Source organism: Acanthochromis polyacanthus, chromosome 6, assembly GCF_021347895.1.
Source record: "Acanthochromis polyacanthus isolate Apoly-LR-REF ecotype Palm Island chromosome 6, KAUST_Apoly_ChrSc, whole genome shotgun sequence".
NCBI lineage: Eukaryota > Metazoa > Chordata > Actinopteri > Pomacentridae > Acanthochromis > Acanthochromis polyacanthus.
The window spans coordinates 5,255,622-5,269,143 of record NC_067118.1 but is presented as its reverse complement, the minus strand read 5'-3'; the positions used below and the strand labels follow the sequence as shown (position 1 = coordinate 5,269,143).

General features: G+C 42.5%; 1 protein-coding gene and 1 long non-coding RNA gene across 2 annotated transcripts; both read right to left on the bottom strand.

Moving 5' to 3' along the window:
• Positions 1 to 3,154, bottom strand: LOC127534487 (protein NLRC3-like). The gene is made up of 3 exons (XM_051949737.1): positions 2,323 to 3,154; positions 1,952 to 2,165; positions 1 to 1,799 (listed from the first exon to the last, which is right to left on the bottom strand). Exons 1-3 carry the CDS (start codon positions 2,407 to 2,409, stop codon positions 1 to 3), a joined length of 2,100 nt encoding a protein of 699 aa, XP_051805697.1. The 5' UTR covers positions 2,410 to 3,154.
• Positions 3,155 to 10,902: 7,748 nt separating this feature from the next.
• On the bottom strand, positions 10,903 to 11,631 carry LOC127534492 (uncharacterized). Its single transcript, XR_007942659.1, has 3 exons — positions 11,458 to 11,631; positions 11,230 to 11,259; positions 10,903 to 10,998 (listed from the first exon to the last, which is right to left on the bottom strand). It is a non-coding gene; the product is annotated as an uncharacterized LOC127534492 (long non-coding RNA).
• Between the last annotated feature and the right edge of the window lie 1,891 nt (positions 11,632 to 13,522).

Below are 13,522 nucleotides of genomic sequence, written 5' to 3'. Positions count from 1 at the left end.
TCACCGAGCCTTTCTGCAGTTCCTCACAGCTGGAATCAGCCTCCGTTTTCCCTCCTTTGATGTTCTGTACTTGTTCAGGTCCAACTCATCCAGAACCTCCTCTGACATCTGCAGCATGTAGGCCAGAGCTGAGCACTGGATCTCAGAGAGTTCCTTCTCTGATCTGTTCTTTGACTGAAGGAACTCTTGGATCTCCTGATGTACTGAGAGATCCTTCATCTCCATCAGACAGTGGAAGATGTTGATGCTTCTGTCTGGAGACATTTCATCACTGTTCATCTCCTTCAGGTTGTTGATGACTCTCTGGATCATTTCTGGATGGTTCTCTGTCTGACCCAGCAGGCCTCCTAAGAGTCTCTGGTTGGACTCCAGACAGAGGCCATGAAGGAAGCGAACAAACAGGTCCAGGTGACCATTTTTACTTCGGAGGGATTTCTCCATGACTCTGTTCAGGAACACATCCAGAGTGTCTCTCCCCTCATCTTTCCAGTCTTTTCCCAGGAAATCCTCCAGAACCTTCTCCTTCCTGTTGGTGTAACAGTGGAACATGTAGACTGCAGCCAGAAACTCCTGAACGCTCAGATGGATGAAGCAGAACACCTTGTCCTGGTACAGCCCTCTCTCCTCTTTAAAGATCTGTGTGAACACTCCTGAGTACACTGAGGCTGCTCCCAGATCGATGCCACACTCTGTCAGGTCGGACTCATAGAAGATCAGGTTTCCTTTCTGCAGCTGCTCAAAAGCCAGTTTTCCCAGAGACTCAATCATCCTCCTGCTGTCTGGACTCCAGTGTGGATCTGTCTCAGCTCCTCCATCATACTTGACCTTCTTGACTTTGGTCTGAACCACCAGGTGGTAGATGTACATCTCAGTCAGGGTTCTGGGCAGATCTCCTCCCTCTCTGGTTCTCAGCAGCTCCTCCAGAACTGTAGCAGTGATCCAGCAGAACACAGGGATGTGGCACATGATGTGGAGGCTTCGTGATGTCTTCATGTGGGAGATGATGCTGCTGGCCTGCTCCTCATCTTTGGATCTCTTCTTGAAGTACTCCTCCTTCTGTGGGTCAGTGAACCCTCTGACATCTGTCACCATGTCCACACAGTCAGGAGGGATCTGATTGGCTGCTGCAGGTCGTGTGGTTATCCAGAGGCGAGCAGAGGGAAGCAGATTCCCCCTGATCAGGTTTGTCAGCAGCACATCCACTGAGGTGGACTCTGTAACATCAGTCAGGATCTCATTGTTGTGGAAGTCCAGAGGAAGGCGACACTCATCCAGACCGTCAAAGATCAACACAACCTGGAAGTCTTCAAACCTGCACATTCCTGCTGCTTTGGCTTCACTGAAGAAGTGATGAACAAGTTCCACCAAGCTGAACTTTCTCTCTTTCACCACATTCAGCTCTCTGAAAGTCAATGGAAACATGAAGTGGATGTCCTGGTTGCTTTTGTCTTCAGCCCAGTCCAGAGTCACCTTCTGTGTTAACACTGTTTTCCCAATGCCAGCCACTCCCTTTGTCATCACTGTTCTGACTGGTCCATCTCTTCCACGTGAGCCTTTAAATATGTCTTTTGCTCTGATGCTTCTTTCTGCTCTGTCTGCTTTCCTGGATGCTGCTTCAATCTGTCTGACCTCATGTTCATCATTGACCTCTGCAGTCCCTCCCTCTGTGATGTACAGCTCTGTGTAGATCTCATTCAGGAGGGTCGACTGTCCTGCTTTAGCGATGCCCTCAAACACTCTCTGGAACTTCTTCTTTAGACCACATTTAAGTTTACGTCTACAAACTGGAGCAGCAAGTTCTGAATGAAAAAACAACATGAGATCAATGAATAAATGACAGTAAACATTACAGCAGTTCATTCTCCTCAAGACGGATTCTGTGAATATATTCTGAGACTTTAGTAAATGTTCTGTTGATCAGCAGCTTCAGTCTTTACACAAATCCTCTTACTGTCAGCCAGCTTCTCCTGCTTCATCCTCCTCAGGAACAACACTGTGATCTGCTGAAGCATCTCTCTGCTGCTCCTCTGATCTTCATCATCACCCTCCAACTCCTCATCATCATCCCTCTGACTCTCTGAACATTCTGGGTAATCTGGACTCACAACCTTCTGCATCTTCTTCAGCTCCTTCTTCACAAAAGTCACCATGTTGTCCTCCAGCAGCTGGAACAGAGAAATGTGTGAATGAGTCCATCAGAGTCAAATCATGGAGCCAAACATCAGATCCATGTTGGACACACTGACAGTCTACTGGTCTACAAAGAGCAGCATGGAGACGCCTGAACACAACAGGTGGAGAAGAACTTGTCCATGAACTCACCATGAATATGGAGTCCAGGTGATGCTGTTGGTCAGACTGAACTCTGGGAACCTCTGAGTTCTGCTGGTCCACTCTGTGGATCAGCATCAACAGTTAGATCTCACATCTGTCCACACAGACAAATGACAACACAGTGAAGTCATGAACAGTTATTAGCAGTTGGTCTGATCAAGGTGATATGAGGCTTTGAGGTGGAGGAGGAGCAAAGAGGTTCAGAAATGTCCCAAGGTGCCAACCCTTGCATGGTTTCATACATAAAACCACCTTAAAATCAATTCCGTATTGAACCAGTAACTAGTGTGTTCATGAGAGGACAGGTTTAAAGCTTTCCTTGTTATGGTCCTGCTCCTGCCCCCGTTCTTCTCAGTGCTTCTCCCTTCTTTCTTCCTTCTTTTCCTGTCTGTCATCTGTCTCTCCCTATTCTCACTCTCTCTGGTCTCTCTCCCCTTTTTCTCGCCGTCACTCGTCCTATGTCATCTCTCTGTCCTTGTCTCGTACCTCTGTGTCTCCCTTTGTCTGCATCTGTTGGTCTCTGTCTTTCTGCCTGTCTCACTCTCTTTCACCTGCCTACACTCCTGGGCTGAATCCCAATCCGCCCCCTACACACTCCCCCTCCACTACCGAGTGTCACTCCAAAAGAAGTCACACTCGCAGCTGTGGAGGGCACCTATTATTGAAGGGGGAGGGTATAAATACGATCGTCAGGAATGGGACGCCCTGTCGCCTCACCGGAAAACGGAAGACGTCATCGCCATGGTAACACAAAGACGCCTGCTGTGCACGGCTGCAGCACTGTGGCACAGGTTGCAACTAACAAGGATCGCTGCTGCTTCCAGAATACGAAAGCGTCCCACTTTTTTCACTCACATTTTTTCCAATCCTATTTTCTGGCATTTCAAATCCAACAAATGAATGAATAAATGAATTCTGTCAGTTGTGTTCAAATTTTGAGGTGTCAGGGGGTGCACAATTAAATCAAACGTCAGCAGAGAAGAAGATTTGTTTCTTTTGATTTATCTTTTTACATCACTCTTTTTGTGATGTTCTGTCAGGGTGAAAAAGGCGTGGGAGAAATAATGGACGCATGTGGAACTTACATCGATATGTTTGTTTCCTCCTCCATTTCGACGTTGCACTTCCTGAAAAAGTTGTCCAGAGTGAGCATCGATGCAGACTCGCTATTTAAGGGCTGAACAGTCCACTCCCCCTCCGCACTACGCGGTTTGGGACGGCCCTTAATATGGAGGACCCTCCGCGGGAACGCGCAAACGGAGGGGTAGTGTGTAGGGATAGTGTGTAGGGGGCGGTTTGGGATTCAGCCCTGATTACTGCTCTGTGATTCACCTGCACTGATCAGCCCATTTACCTCACCTGTCTTCAATTACACCACCACTATATAAATCCAGCTCAGGGGCCGTTTATACGAGGACCATCCTAACAGAAAACGCAAAAGTGGCGTCTTGTCATTTCACGTTTAGACGAGCGGTTTTGAAGGAAATCTGCGTATATACGGTGACTCTATAGTGTGTGGAATTCGATTGGATATGCATGCCAGGCAGCTGGGTGGCGCTGTGATAAAACTCCGCCATGTCTATGCGCATGCTTACTATCTGCCTTTTCGGATCTCCGCTGCGGTAAATGTTGATGAATGGAATCTGTACAGATTCTGTACGTTTGTTGGTACGACTCCTGTAGTGTACATAGAGCTGCCAGAGTTGCTTGAAGGTACGCAGGATGGAAATAATCACACATCTTTGTTTACGTCCTTGTACCCGCTTGTACCGGCCGGCAAACCAAAGCACGTATGTGACGTAATCACGTGTTTAGACGGAAACGTAACGGCGGAGCGTTTTCTACTTTTCCACTCTGGAGGCCGGTTTCAAATTTTTGCGTTTTCAAGCCCCCAAAACGCCGTCCTCGTATAAACGGTAGGGTGTTTTGTTGAAATATTTTGCCGTTTTCACCTGTGTGAACGGCCCCTCAGTCACTGACTCCCTGCTGGACCATAGACTCTTGTATTCTGCATCATCTCCACGCTTCATGGACACAGTTCTACCCCTGTACTCCCCCTGATTCCAGTTTATTTCCACCATCTGGACTGACCTTCCCTGTTTGGATTCCCACCTGTTTCTTTTTCTTTTTTTCTTTTTTATTTCAAATCAGTACTGGGGTGCAATGACATAGTTCATACTTTTTACAACAAATAATAATAATAATATATATATAAGTACAAATTTACATTCCTGTGATTTGAAAAGGGGATGGAAGAAGCTTACGCTTATAAGGCTCCAGCCCCACCTGTTTCTATTCTGTCTCCAACCTGCTGAAACTCTGTTTTGTAGTGATGGTGAGATGAAGCCTCATGAGGCATTGAACCACTTGAGCCAATTGGTTCGAGAAAGGGTTCATTTCTTGAAGTTTCATGAGCACACGAAACCGCCTACTGGTCAAGTGTATAATCACAGGCAGCTGTATCTCAACCACATGCCTGATGCATTGAATCATTGTTCATTATAGCTGTTGGGAATGACTATGAAAAACAAAAAAATGTAAGATCAAATAATGTCTATAGACAAATGATCACATATGTGTATAATAAAATATATTTTCATGTATTCTGTGAGTGTAAATTTTCCCCAAAATGGTAGTATCATATAATGTGGCAGGTTGTGAAATAACGTCTTTCTGTGACCTTAGGAAAATGGCATGGCCTTATGCAGGCAGAGGACAGTGAAAGTGCTTGTGGAACGAGGAAGACTGTACTGAATATGCTTGTGTAACTTAGACAAGGATGTACAGGAAAGGGGAGATTTCATTCATTTTATTCAGAAGTAACAGGTTTTCAACAGTTTCTGGTTTTAAACGATTCCTTTTTTTTTGACAAACACAATAAACACCTCACCTTTGAATAAAATAAATGGTGAAAAATACATTTCTTGATAAGCAAACCTAATGTGTCTGTAATAATGTTAGATTTAGCTTACCTTATTAGGAGTTAGAAAATCAAAATGTTCCCACACAGGGGAAATTTTCCACTTCCTGGTTGGCTGCTTCCTATCACCTGTCTTTCTCTCCTCAATCTCCAAACTATCTCTCTCTCTAAACTCTCCAAACCATATCCAAACTATATAAACACTATCCAAACTCTAGTATCCAGACTATCAAAACCCTATCGAAACGATCCAAACTCTCGACTGACCACAACTCTCTATCAAAAACCCATGTTTTGAACGGAGCCTGAGGGGTTCATTCTACTGTCAGGCCTCACGGTAAAATCTGAACCACTTTCCAAAGCAGTCACATGGTTCAGCCAGGCAAGGAGGCTTCGGACGTCATCATTTTTGGCTCCTCCCCTAAATGAAGCAAGCCTCGATACGCGCTTCATGGAAACGCCCCCTCCATTACTCGACACACGCTTCGAAGCCTCGGCACATCTCGTAACATCACTATTGTTTTGTGTTCCACCTTTTCCCGGATTTCCTGAACCTGCTCACCTGCCCATTGTCAGGGAGAAACTCCATTTGTTTAGTTAGTTGTTCTAAGTACCCAGTTTTGTTGGAGTAGTTTAGATTATTCATTTGTGGTTTACTTAGATTTTCCCCTCTGTTGTTAGTCCAGAATTTTGTTGATTTTGGTAGTCTTGCCTGTTTTTCTAATTAGGTTTTGTCAGCTTTCAGTCCTTCATCTCTGCCTATCCGTAGTTCCTCCCTAGCTTGCATCCACAGGTTTTTGTTCATTCTACATAAAGTTCCTTTTTCTTCTACAACCAGCTTGTCTGCTTTTGTGTCTGCATCTGGGTTCTCTGACTCCCCCATGTAACAGTCCTTTGTTTTGGTGTCAGTTAAAAATAATTAATTATTTTTAATTAAACTTCCGTTCAGGGATTAATAGAGTTATTGTATTAAAAGTCTGGCAGCAGAATTCTGCAGCAGCTGCAGACCAGACAGTGAGGACCGACCAATACCAGGTACAGTAAGTTACAGCAGTCTAACCATGAGGAAAGGTTGTGGCTATCAGCCTGCTATTGCACATTTATCTCAGTTAGAATTCTACCCCCTTCCACTATCAGTGAGTTAATGTTTTCTTTGTTACAGCAAACAGCTACCTCCAGGCAGCAAACTACTGCACTTAAAATCAAACTGAAACACAAGTTTAGCTACTGGATCACACAATAATGCAGCTCTGATAGATTTTGTGGGGAATTATCATTTTAATCACAGTGGTTGTCTCCCTGCATGCTAATGTTCCACCACAACAAGTCCAGCTGTCACTATGTTGAATGAATGATAACTGGGATGCATTTGAAGAAATACAAACAAGTAAGAGCGTTTTCCCCATAACAGAATGATGGTGTGATGCAGCCTGTATGTTCCACAGAGTGGGCTGGAAAAACCAGAGGATTAAGATAAGATCAACTTCATTGATCCCTCACCAGAGAAATTCACACATAACAGCTATATACTAGCTATATATGCTTCAGGATCGATTTTTAGGTTGTTTTATTAGTTTTTAAATGTCTTAATGGTCTTGGGCCCTCTTATTTATCTGACCTGCTTTTATCATATCAACTCTCGCGGGTCCTGAGGTCCTCCGGCACTGGACTTTTAATTATTCCTAGAGTTAATACAAAAACCCACGGGGAGGCTGCTTTCAGCCATTATGGCCACTATGGAATAGCCTGCCGGACAGCATCAGGACTGCAGAGACTGTTGATGTTTTTAAAAGGAGGCGCAAGACTCACCTTTTTGGTTTGGCTTTTAACTAATTTCTTTTAAACTTTTAATTCTTCTATTATGTTATTTTTACTTCTTATATTTCTTATGACTTGTTCTTAGTTATGCATTTTATCAGTATTATATCTTAAAACCTTATTATTATTATTTATTATTTACTATTTATTATTTGTCTATTTTATCTCTACATTTTTAACTTTCTTAAAGCTTTTAATTTTTATGCATTATACCTGCTTTTTTTTCGTTAGTCTTTTAGTTTTTAGCTTCGGTGTTTCCTCATGGGAGGCCTCCACACTGGGATGTATGCCCGGTCTGCCCGCGGGGGGCGTTGCCCTGGAGGCCTCCTGGGCCCGAGGGGCAGGGGCGGCTCTGCATTTAGTGCGGGGTCTGCCCCTGTCCATCGGCGTCTGGGTGGTCTCTGTGGCGGCGCTCTCTGTGGGCTGTGGCGCATCTCGGTGTGGAGGGCTCCCATAGGTGTTTCCCCACATGGTTCCTCAGTGCCCTGCCGTGTCTCAGCACCATGTGTGTGTATGTGTGTGTGTGTTTTGTGAGTGTGTGTGAGCGCATGTGTGTATATAGCTGGAAGCGGGATATTGTTGGTTATACTATGTTTTTTATTCTCTCTGTTGTTTTATTCTTTTATTTTGTGAAGCACTTTGTGTTGCATTTTAAATGGATGAAAAGTGCTATATAAATAAAGTTTGATTTGATTTGATATCCAGATAAGGCAGAAAGTAGCACTAGAATTACAAAGAGATTTGATTTTATTTAACTTTCATTTCTACAGATAATCTCATTGAGACACGGGGTCTTAATTAGAAGACATCTGGTCATGGAACGAGACCCTACAGATCAACCCCTATCTTTAAGGCACCCAAAGAATCATTAGGGCCCCAAACAACAATTATCATCATTACCTGGACATAATGACCCCCAGTCTAATCACAGCAATGACTTCCTAAAGCAACAAAACCACATCTATTCCAATAAGCAACATTTACAGTGGGTACGGAAAGTATTCAGACCTCTTGAAATTTTTCACTCTGTGTCATTGCAGCCATTTGCCAAAATCAAAAAAGTTCATTTTATTTCTCATTAATGTACACTCAGCACCCCATCTTGACAGAAAAAAACAGAAATGTAGAAATTTTTGCAAATTCATTAAAAAAGAAAAACTGAAATATCACATGGTCAGAAGTATTCAGACCCTTTGCAGCGACATTCATATTTAACTCACATACTGTCCATTTCTTCTGATCCTCCTCCAGATGGTTCTGCTTCTTTATTGGAGTCCAGCTGTGTTTAATTAAACTGATTGGACTTGATTAGGAAAGGCACACACCTGTCTATATAAGACCTTACAGCTCACAGTGCATGTCAGAGCAAATGAGAATCATGAGGTGGAAGGAACTGCCCAAGGAGCTCAGAGACAGAACTGTGGCAAGGCACAGATCTGGACAAGGTTACAAAAGAATTTCTGCAGCACTCAAGGTTCCTCAGAGCACAGTGGCCTCCAGAATCCTCAAATGGAAGAAGTTTGGGACGACCACAACTCTTCCTAGACCTGGCCGTCCAGCCAAACTGAGCAATGGTGGGAGAAGAGCCTTGGTGAGAGAGGTAAAGAAGAAGCCAAAGATCACTGTGGCTGAGCTCCAGAGATGCAGTCGGGAGATAGGAGAAAGTTCCACAAAGTCAACTATCACTGCAGCCCTCCACCAGTCAGGGCTTTATGGCAGAGTGGTCCGACGGAAGCCTCTCCTCAGTGCAAGACACATGAAAGCCTGCATAGAGTTTGAAAAAACACATGAAGGACTCCCAGACTATGAGAAATAAGATTCTCTGGTCTGATAAGACCAAGATTGAACTTTTTGGTGTTAATAGCGAAGTTAAGCCCTCTGGTTAAAACTGCTTGTTCTGGTTCTGTGAGGGTATGTTGAGAAAGGTTTCTTACCCATTTATTGTTGAATTTTGTATGTACGTGCTTGTTTCTGTTCTTTCTTTCTCTTAACTTGTTTAATTTTTGTATATGGCGATTTTTCGTTATAATGAATTCTGCTTCGTGTGTATGTTTTAAGTGCAAACTTATCTGTTTTTGTATATCTGGTGCCAAAGTGAAGACGGCAGTCTCAAAATAACAGTTTACAGAAAACCTACACACATGGACCAGTACCTCCTCTGGACATCAGAACATCCCACAGCACACAAACTTTCAGTAGTCAGAACACTCTACGAATGGACTAGTATCATAACGGACGATAAATACAGACAGGAGGAGGAAAAACATATCAAGAATGCACTTACAAACTGCCGATATCCGACATGGGCTATAACCAAAGGAAAACAACAAGCAAAAACCAAAGAGAAAAGAAAAAGGTAGCAAAACCAAAACACACACAAAAATCGGACAATAAAAATAAGGACTTAATCACCATTCCATATATCCGTGGGATAACCGAACCAATACTACGCATTATGAGAAAATATAACATCAACACTGCAGTAAAACCACATACAAAACTCCAGCAGCTGTTAGTCCATCTCAAAGACAGAATAGAACTGGACAATAAATGTAACATCATCTATGAAATACCGTGCAAATCATGTAACAAAACATATATTGGTGAAACAGGCAGGTCATTCAAAACAAGAAGAAAGGAACACTAAACAGAATGTAAAAAGGAAACAACTGGATGTTTCACAAGAGCACAAAAAGAGCAAGCTGAACAAGAAAATAAGAAATCAGCCATCACAGACCACTGCAGAAGAGAGAACCAAGTTATGGACTGGGACGGGGGAGGATTATAACCTCGGAGACAAATAAACTGAAACGATGGATCAAGGAAGCCATCGAAATCAGGAAGCAGGCGGGCCACATCATGAACTGGGACGAGGGGGCCTACATCCTCCGGAGGCCACCGGACGGCGGGAGGCGTGGTCAGTTTGACAGATTTTGACAGATCTGTCAAACTGACGTGATAAAAAGGACACGTCACCAAACGTCAGATGACGCTCTGAGGAAGACAGCAGAAGCTGTCGAAACATGTCAGCAAGGTAACAAACTTTTCTGAATTGTCGGTTTAGATAAGTAACAGTTTCGTATAGTATATAACGACAAAATTACCCTAATCCAACAATCCATCAAATCATCGCTCTTGAAGGATTAGGGTTAACCTATGTGTTCATGTTGTGTTCAGGTTGTGTCTTTGTGTTCATGTTGTGTCTCTTTGTATTTTTGTTGTGTGTCTTTGTGAGGATGAACTACACTATCTTACTTCTGTCCAGCTGAGGGTTGTCGTCTTTTAAAGTGAATGAAGCCATCCTTTGATCGATCACTCTTCATAGACACACTGCTGGAATCTGGTCCTGGTCCTGGTCCTGGTCCTGGTCCTGGTCCTGGTCCTGGTCCTGGTTCTGATCCTGGTCCTGGGTTCTGATGGATTCTGGTAGACAGAGAGGAAAACCAGCAGCTCTTTAAGTGCAGAAAAAATGAGCCGTGTCTCTTTGTGCTCATGCTGTGTTCATGTTGTGTGTCTTTGTGAGGATGAACTACAGTATCTTACTTCTGTCCAGCAGAGGGTTTTTGTCTTTTAAAGTGAATGAAGCCATCCTTTGATCGATCACTCTTCATAGACACACAGCTGGAATCTGGTCCAGGTCCTGGTCCTGGTCCTGGTCCTGGGATCTGATGGATCCTGATAGGCAGAGAGAAAAACTAGCTCAATAAGTGCAGAAGAAATGAGTCGAGTCGAGTCTCGTGTTCATTTTGTGTTCATGTTGTGTGTCTTAGTGAGGATGAACTACAGTGTCAATATCTTACTCCTCCCCAGCAGCATGTTGTTGTCTTTCAAAGAACATGGCGGCGCCCCTTGAGCGAGAACTCTTCATGGAGCGAAGACTGAGTTCTGGTCCTGGTTCTGGTTCTGGTCCTGGGTTCTGATGGATCCTGGTACACAGACATGAAAACCAGCAGCTCAGTAAGTGCAGCACAAACCAGCAGCTTGACAACAACCAACACAGCTGGAAGTTGAAGCAGCACCAACACCAAGTCATAAATCAGAGTCCAGACTAGCATCCTGCTGGAGCTGCTGTCAGGATGCAGCTTCATCATTAAATCTCTTTATTGGACTCCATCCAGAGTTCACACACAACTGTGAGGCTCAGCTGACTGTCATACCTTTCCATGTTGGTGAAAACCTGCAGCCACCTGAGGACACAAACACACAAAGTTCAGCCGTCAGTCTTCAGTCTCAGTCAAACACACAGCTGACTGGATCTGAACATTTCATTCTGTTTCTCAATCAACTCATCCCAGACCAGCGACCCACCAGCTGATTGTGGACGTCCACAGCAGCAGACAAACGGCAGCTTGTTGCCGACAAACACAAATCAAAGGTCCACTTACTCAACTTGTTGCAGTCCAACAGCTTTCTGCTCCTCTCCTGAGCTCCACCGTCGTCCTTCTTCAGCTCTGCAGGAACCAAACAGCTCAAAGCACAAACCAGTCTGAACCTGCACAGATCAGAGGTCAGCTCTTTATCCTTCTCATATCAGACACACAATCAACCCTCCCAGTCAGATCAGCTTTATTTCAATACAAGTACAGTCAGACTCAATAATCATCTTAATAATGAACCTGAAAGCTGAACTTAGAACTCGTTTCAAAGCCTCACTTTGAGTCTCTCACACCCAACTGGAAAACACAAAAACCAGTTGTGTTGGTTGTTGTATTCTGAGTTTTATCTGAGTTCTCAGAGTTCTCAGCTGATTGACTTCAGATAAAGTCCTGACTTTAACATCCATGTAGACTCTGAGAATGAAGCCTCAACTCTGCATTCAGTTCACTGTTAGACTCTAAATCTAATCTTTTAATCACAGCCTCCATCTTGTTCTGACATCCAAACTCAACATCTCATCGTTTTTCCCCAAAACCCTCTTTTGTCTCATCCTATTTTTATTAAGGTCTGAATTTACAGTGATGGACTTCTGGGTCCAAACAGAATCAGAATACTAGAAGTTTGTCAGTGAAAAGAAAACTTGGAATTGAAATATGTCTCATAAAACAACTTGTGTTGGCAGTGAAAGAAAAATGTTTGTGAGAAAAGTTCAACTGAAAGATACAACACAGATATTCACAATTATTTCTGTTTTTGTATTCTGATGATTTTCAATGAGAGTTTTCTGATTTATTCCTTCAAATCTGTGTTTTATTGTTGTTTTATCTTGATGCCAGTGTTGTCTGTTATCAGTTGTGTTTTCTTTTCCAAAACCAAATTTGGCTCAAAAATGTTCATCATGTTTTCTTGTTAATACATTAGTTTTCAGTTCTTTTGCTCAGAAACAGCATGATTAGACAGATGTTAATTACCTTCTTGACAGTTTCGGAAAGTTCTTCCTTCATCATCATTCTGGTGAAGGCAAACAGAAGAGCTCAAAACTTATAAAATACCAAATTTGATCTGAAACAACAAACTATAACGTCTCTGTTGTGGCTCCAGACTACAGAACATTTGGTAAGAAGTTTCATTACAGTAAAAGTTTTTATCTGATCATGCAGAAACTACATTTAAGGAAATATTCCATTAATATTTACTTCAGAGTCAGTTTCTCTGTATAAATTCACCTCATTATGTAAAGTGTGAACATAAAACTGAATCAAATGTCTGTAAATAAAACGGAATGAATGTTGCTGGTGGAGGTAGAAAGTCTGAAGAACTGTGAGCTGACAGGTTGCTTTGCATTAGAACAAAACTCCCACATCATCAGAACTGCTCACATCTTTGGATTTATGACAAGTTCTAGGAATATTTTAAAGGAAATGTCTCCCAGTTTCTATCCATCTGCAGCTGCTTTTATCTGGTCAAACACACAACTGAATGTCTGTACCGACAGCAAAGGTTTGTCTTTGAGGAATTTAATGTTTCTTAGAACTCAGTAACTGTGACCAAAGACGTGTTTGTAATTTATAGAGTAATTAGCCCTGACATCATCATTAGAAGCTTTTAAACAGGATGTTTCTGATGGTTAGGCTGCATGTTTTTAACATGTCTGATATCTGAGACTAATCTTATTAATATCAAAATTTTTATGTTTCTGTAATAGTTAATCCACCAGTATGTCCAAGTTCTTTCATCAAAATGACATCTTTAATGCTAAATATAACTATTGTTGTTATCCATGAATTCTCAGATTTAATGCTTTAAAAAAGAAGTAGTAAAGCACATTATTATTCTGTGATTGAGATGACAAATTATAGATATTTTCTTGCATTCTTGAACAGAAAAGCTAGATTTAGGGGTTGTATCTTATTCTGCATTCACTTCTAACTTCTGGTTGAAATTTGGGCATAAAAACATGAATTCAGTTTGAAATTCCTCCCTTCTGTTCAACATGGTGAAGTGTAAAGTGAATTATTCAAGTAAATTATGAATATTACACATAGAATACTGCAGTAAATAATGAATGATACA

What these genes read in the sequence shown, in the direction of transcription:
- LOC127534487 (XM_051949737.1), bottom strand. Translation starts at nt 2,409, where the DNA reads ATGCTGATCCACAGAGTGGACCAGCAGAACTCAGAGGTTCCCAGAGTT. An exon ending in ACCTGGACTCCATATTCATG is followed by an intron (nt 2,166 to 2,322) that starts GTGAGTTCATGG and finishes TCTCTGTTCCAG; the next exon opens with CTGCTGGAGGACAACATGGT. An exon ending in GCAGGAGAAGCTGGCTGACA is followed by an intron (nt 1,800 to 1,951) that starts GTAAGAGGATTT and finishes TTTTTCATTCAG; the next exon opens with AACTTGCTGCTCCAGTTTGT.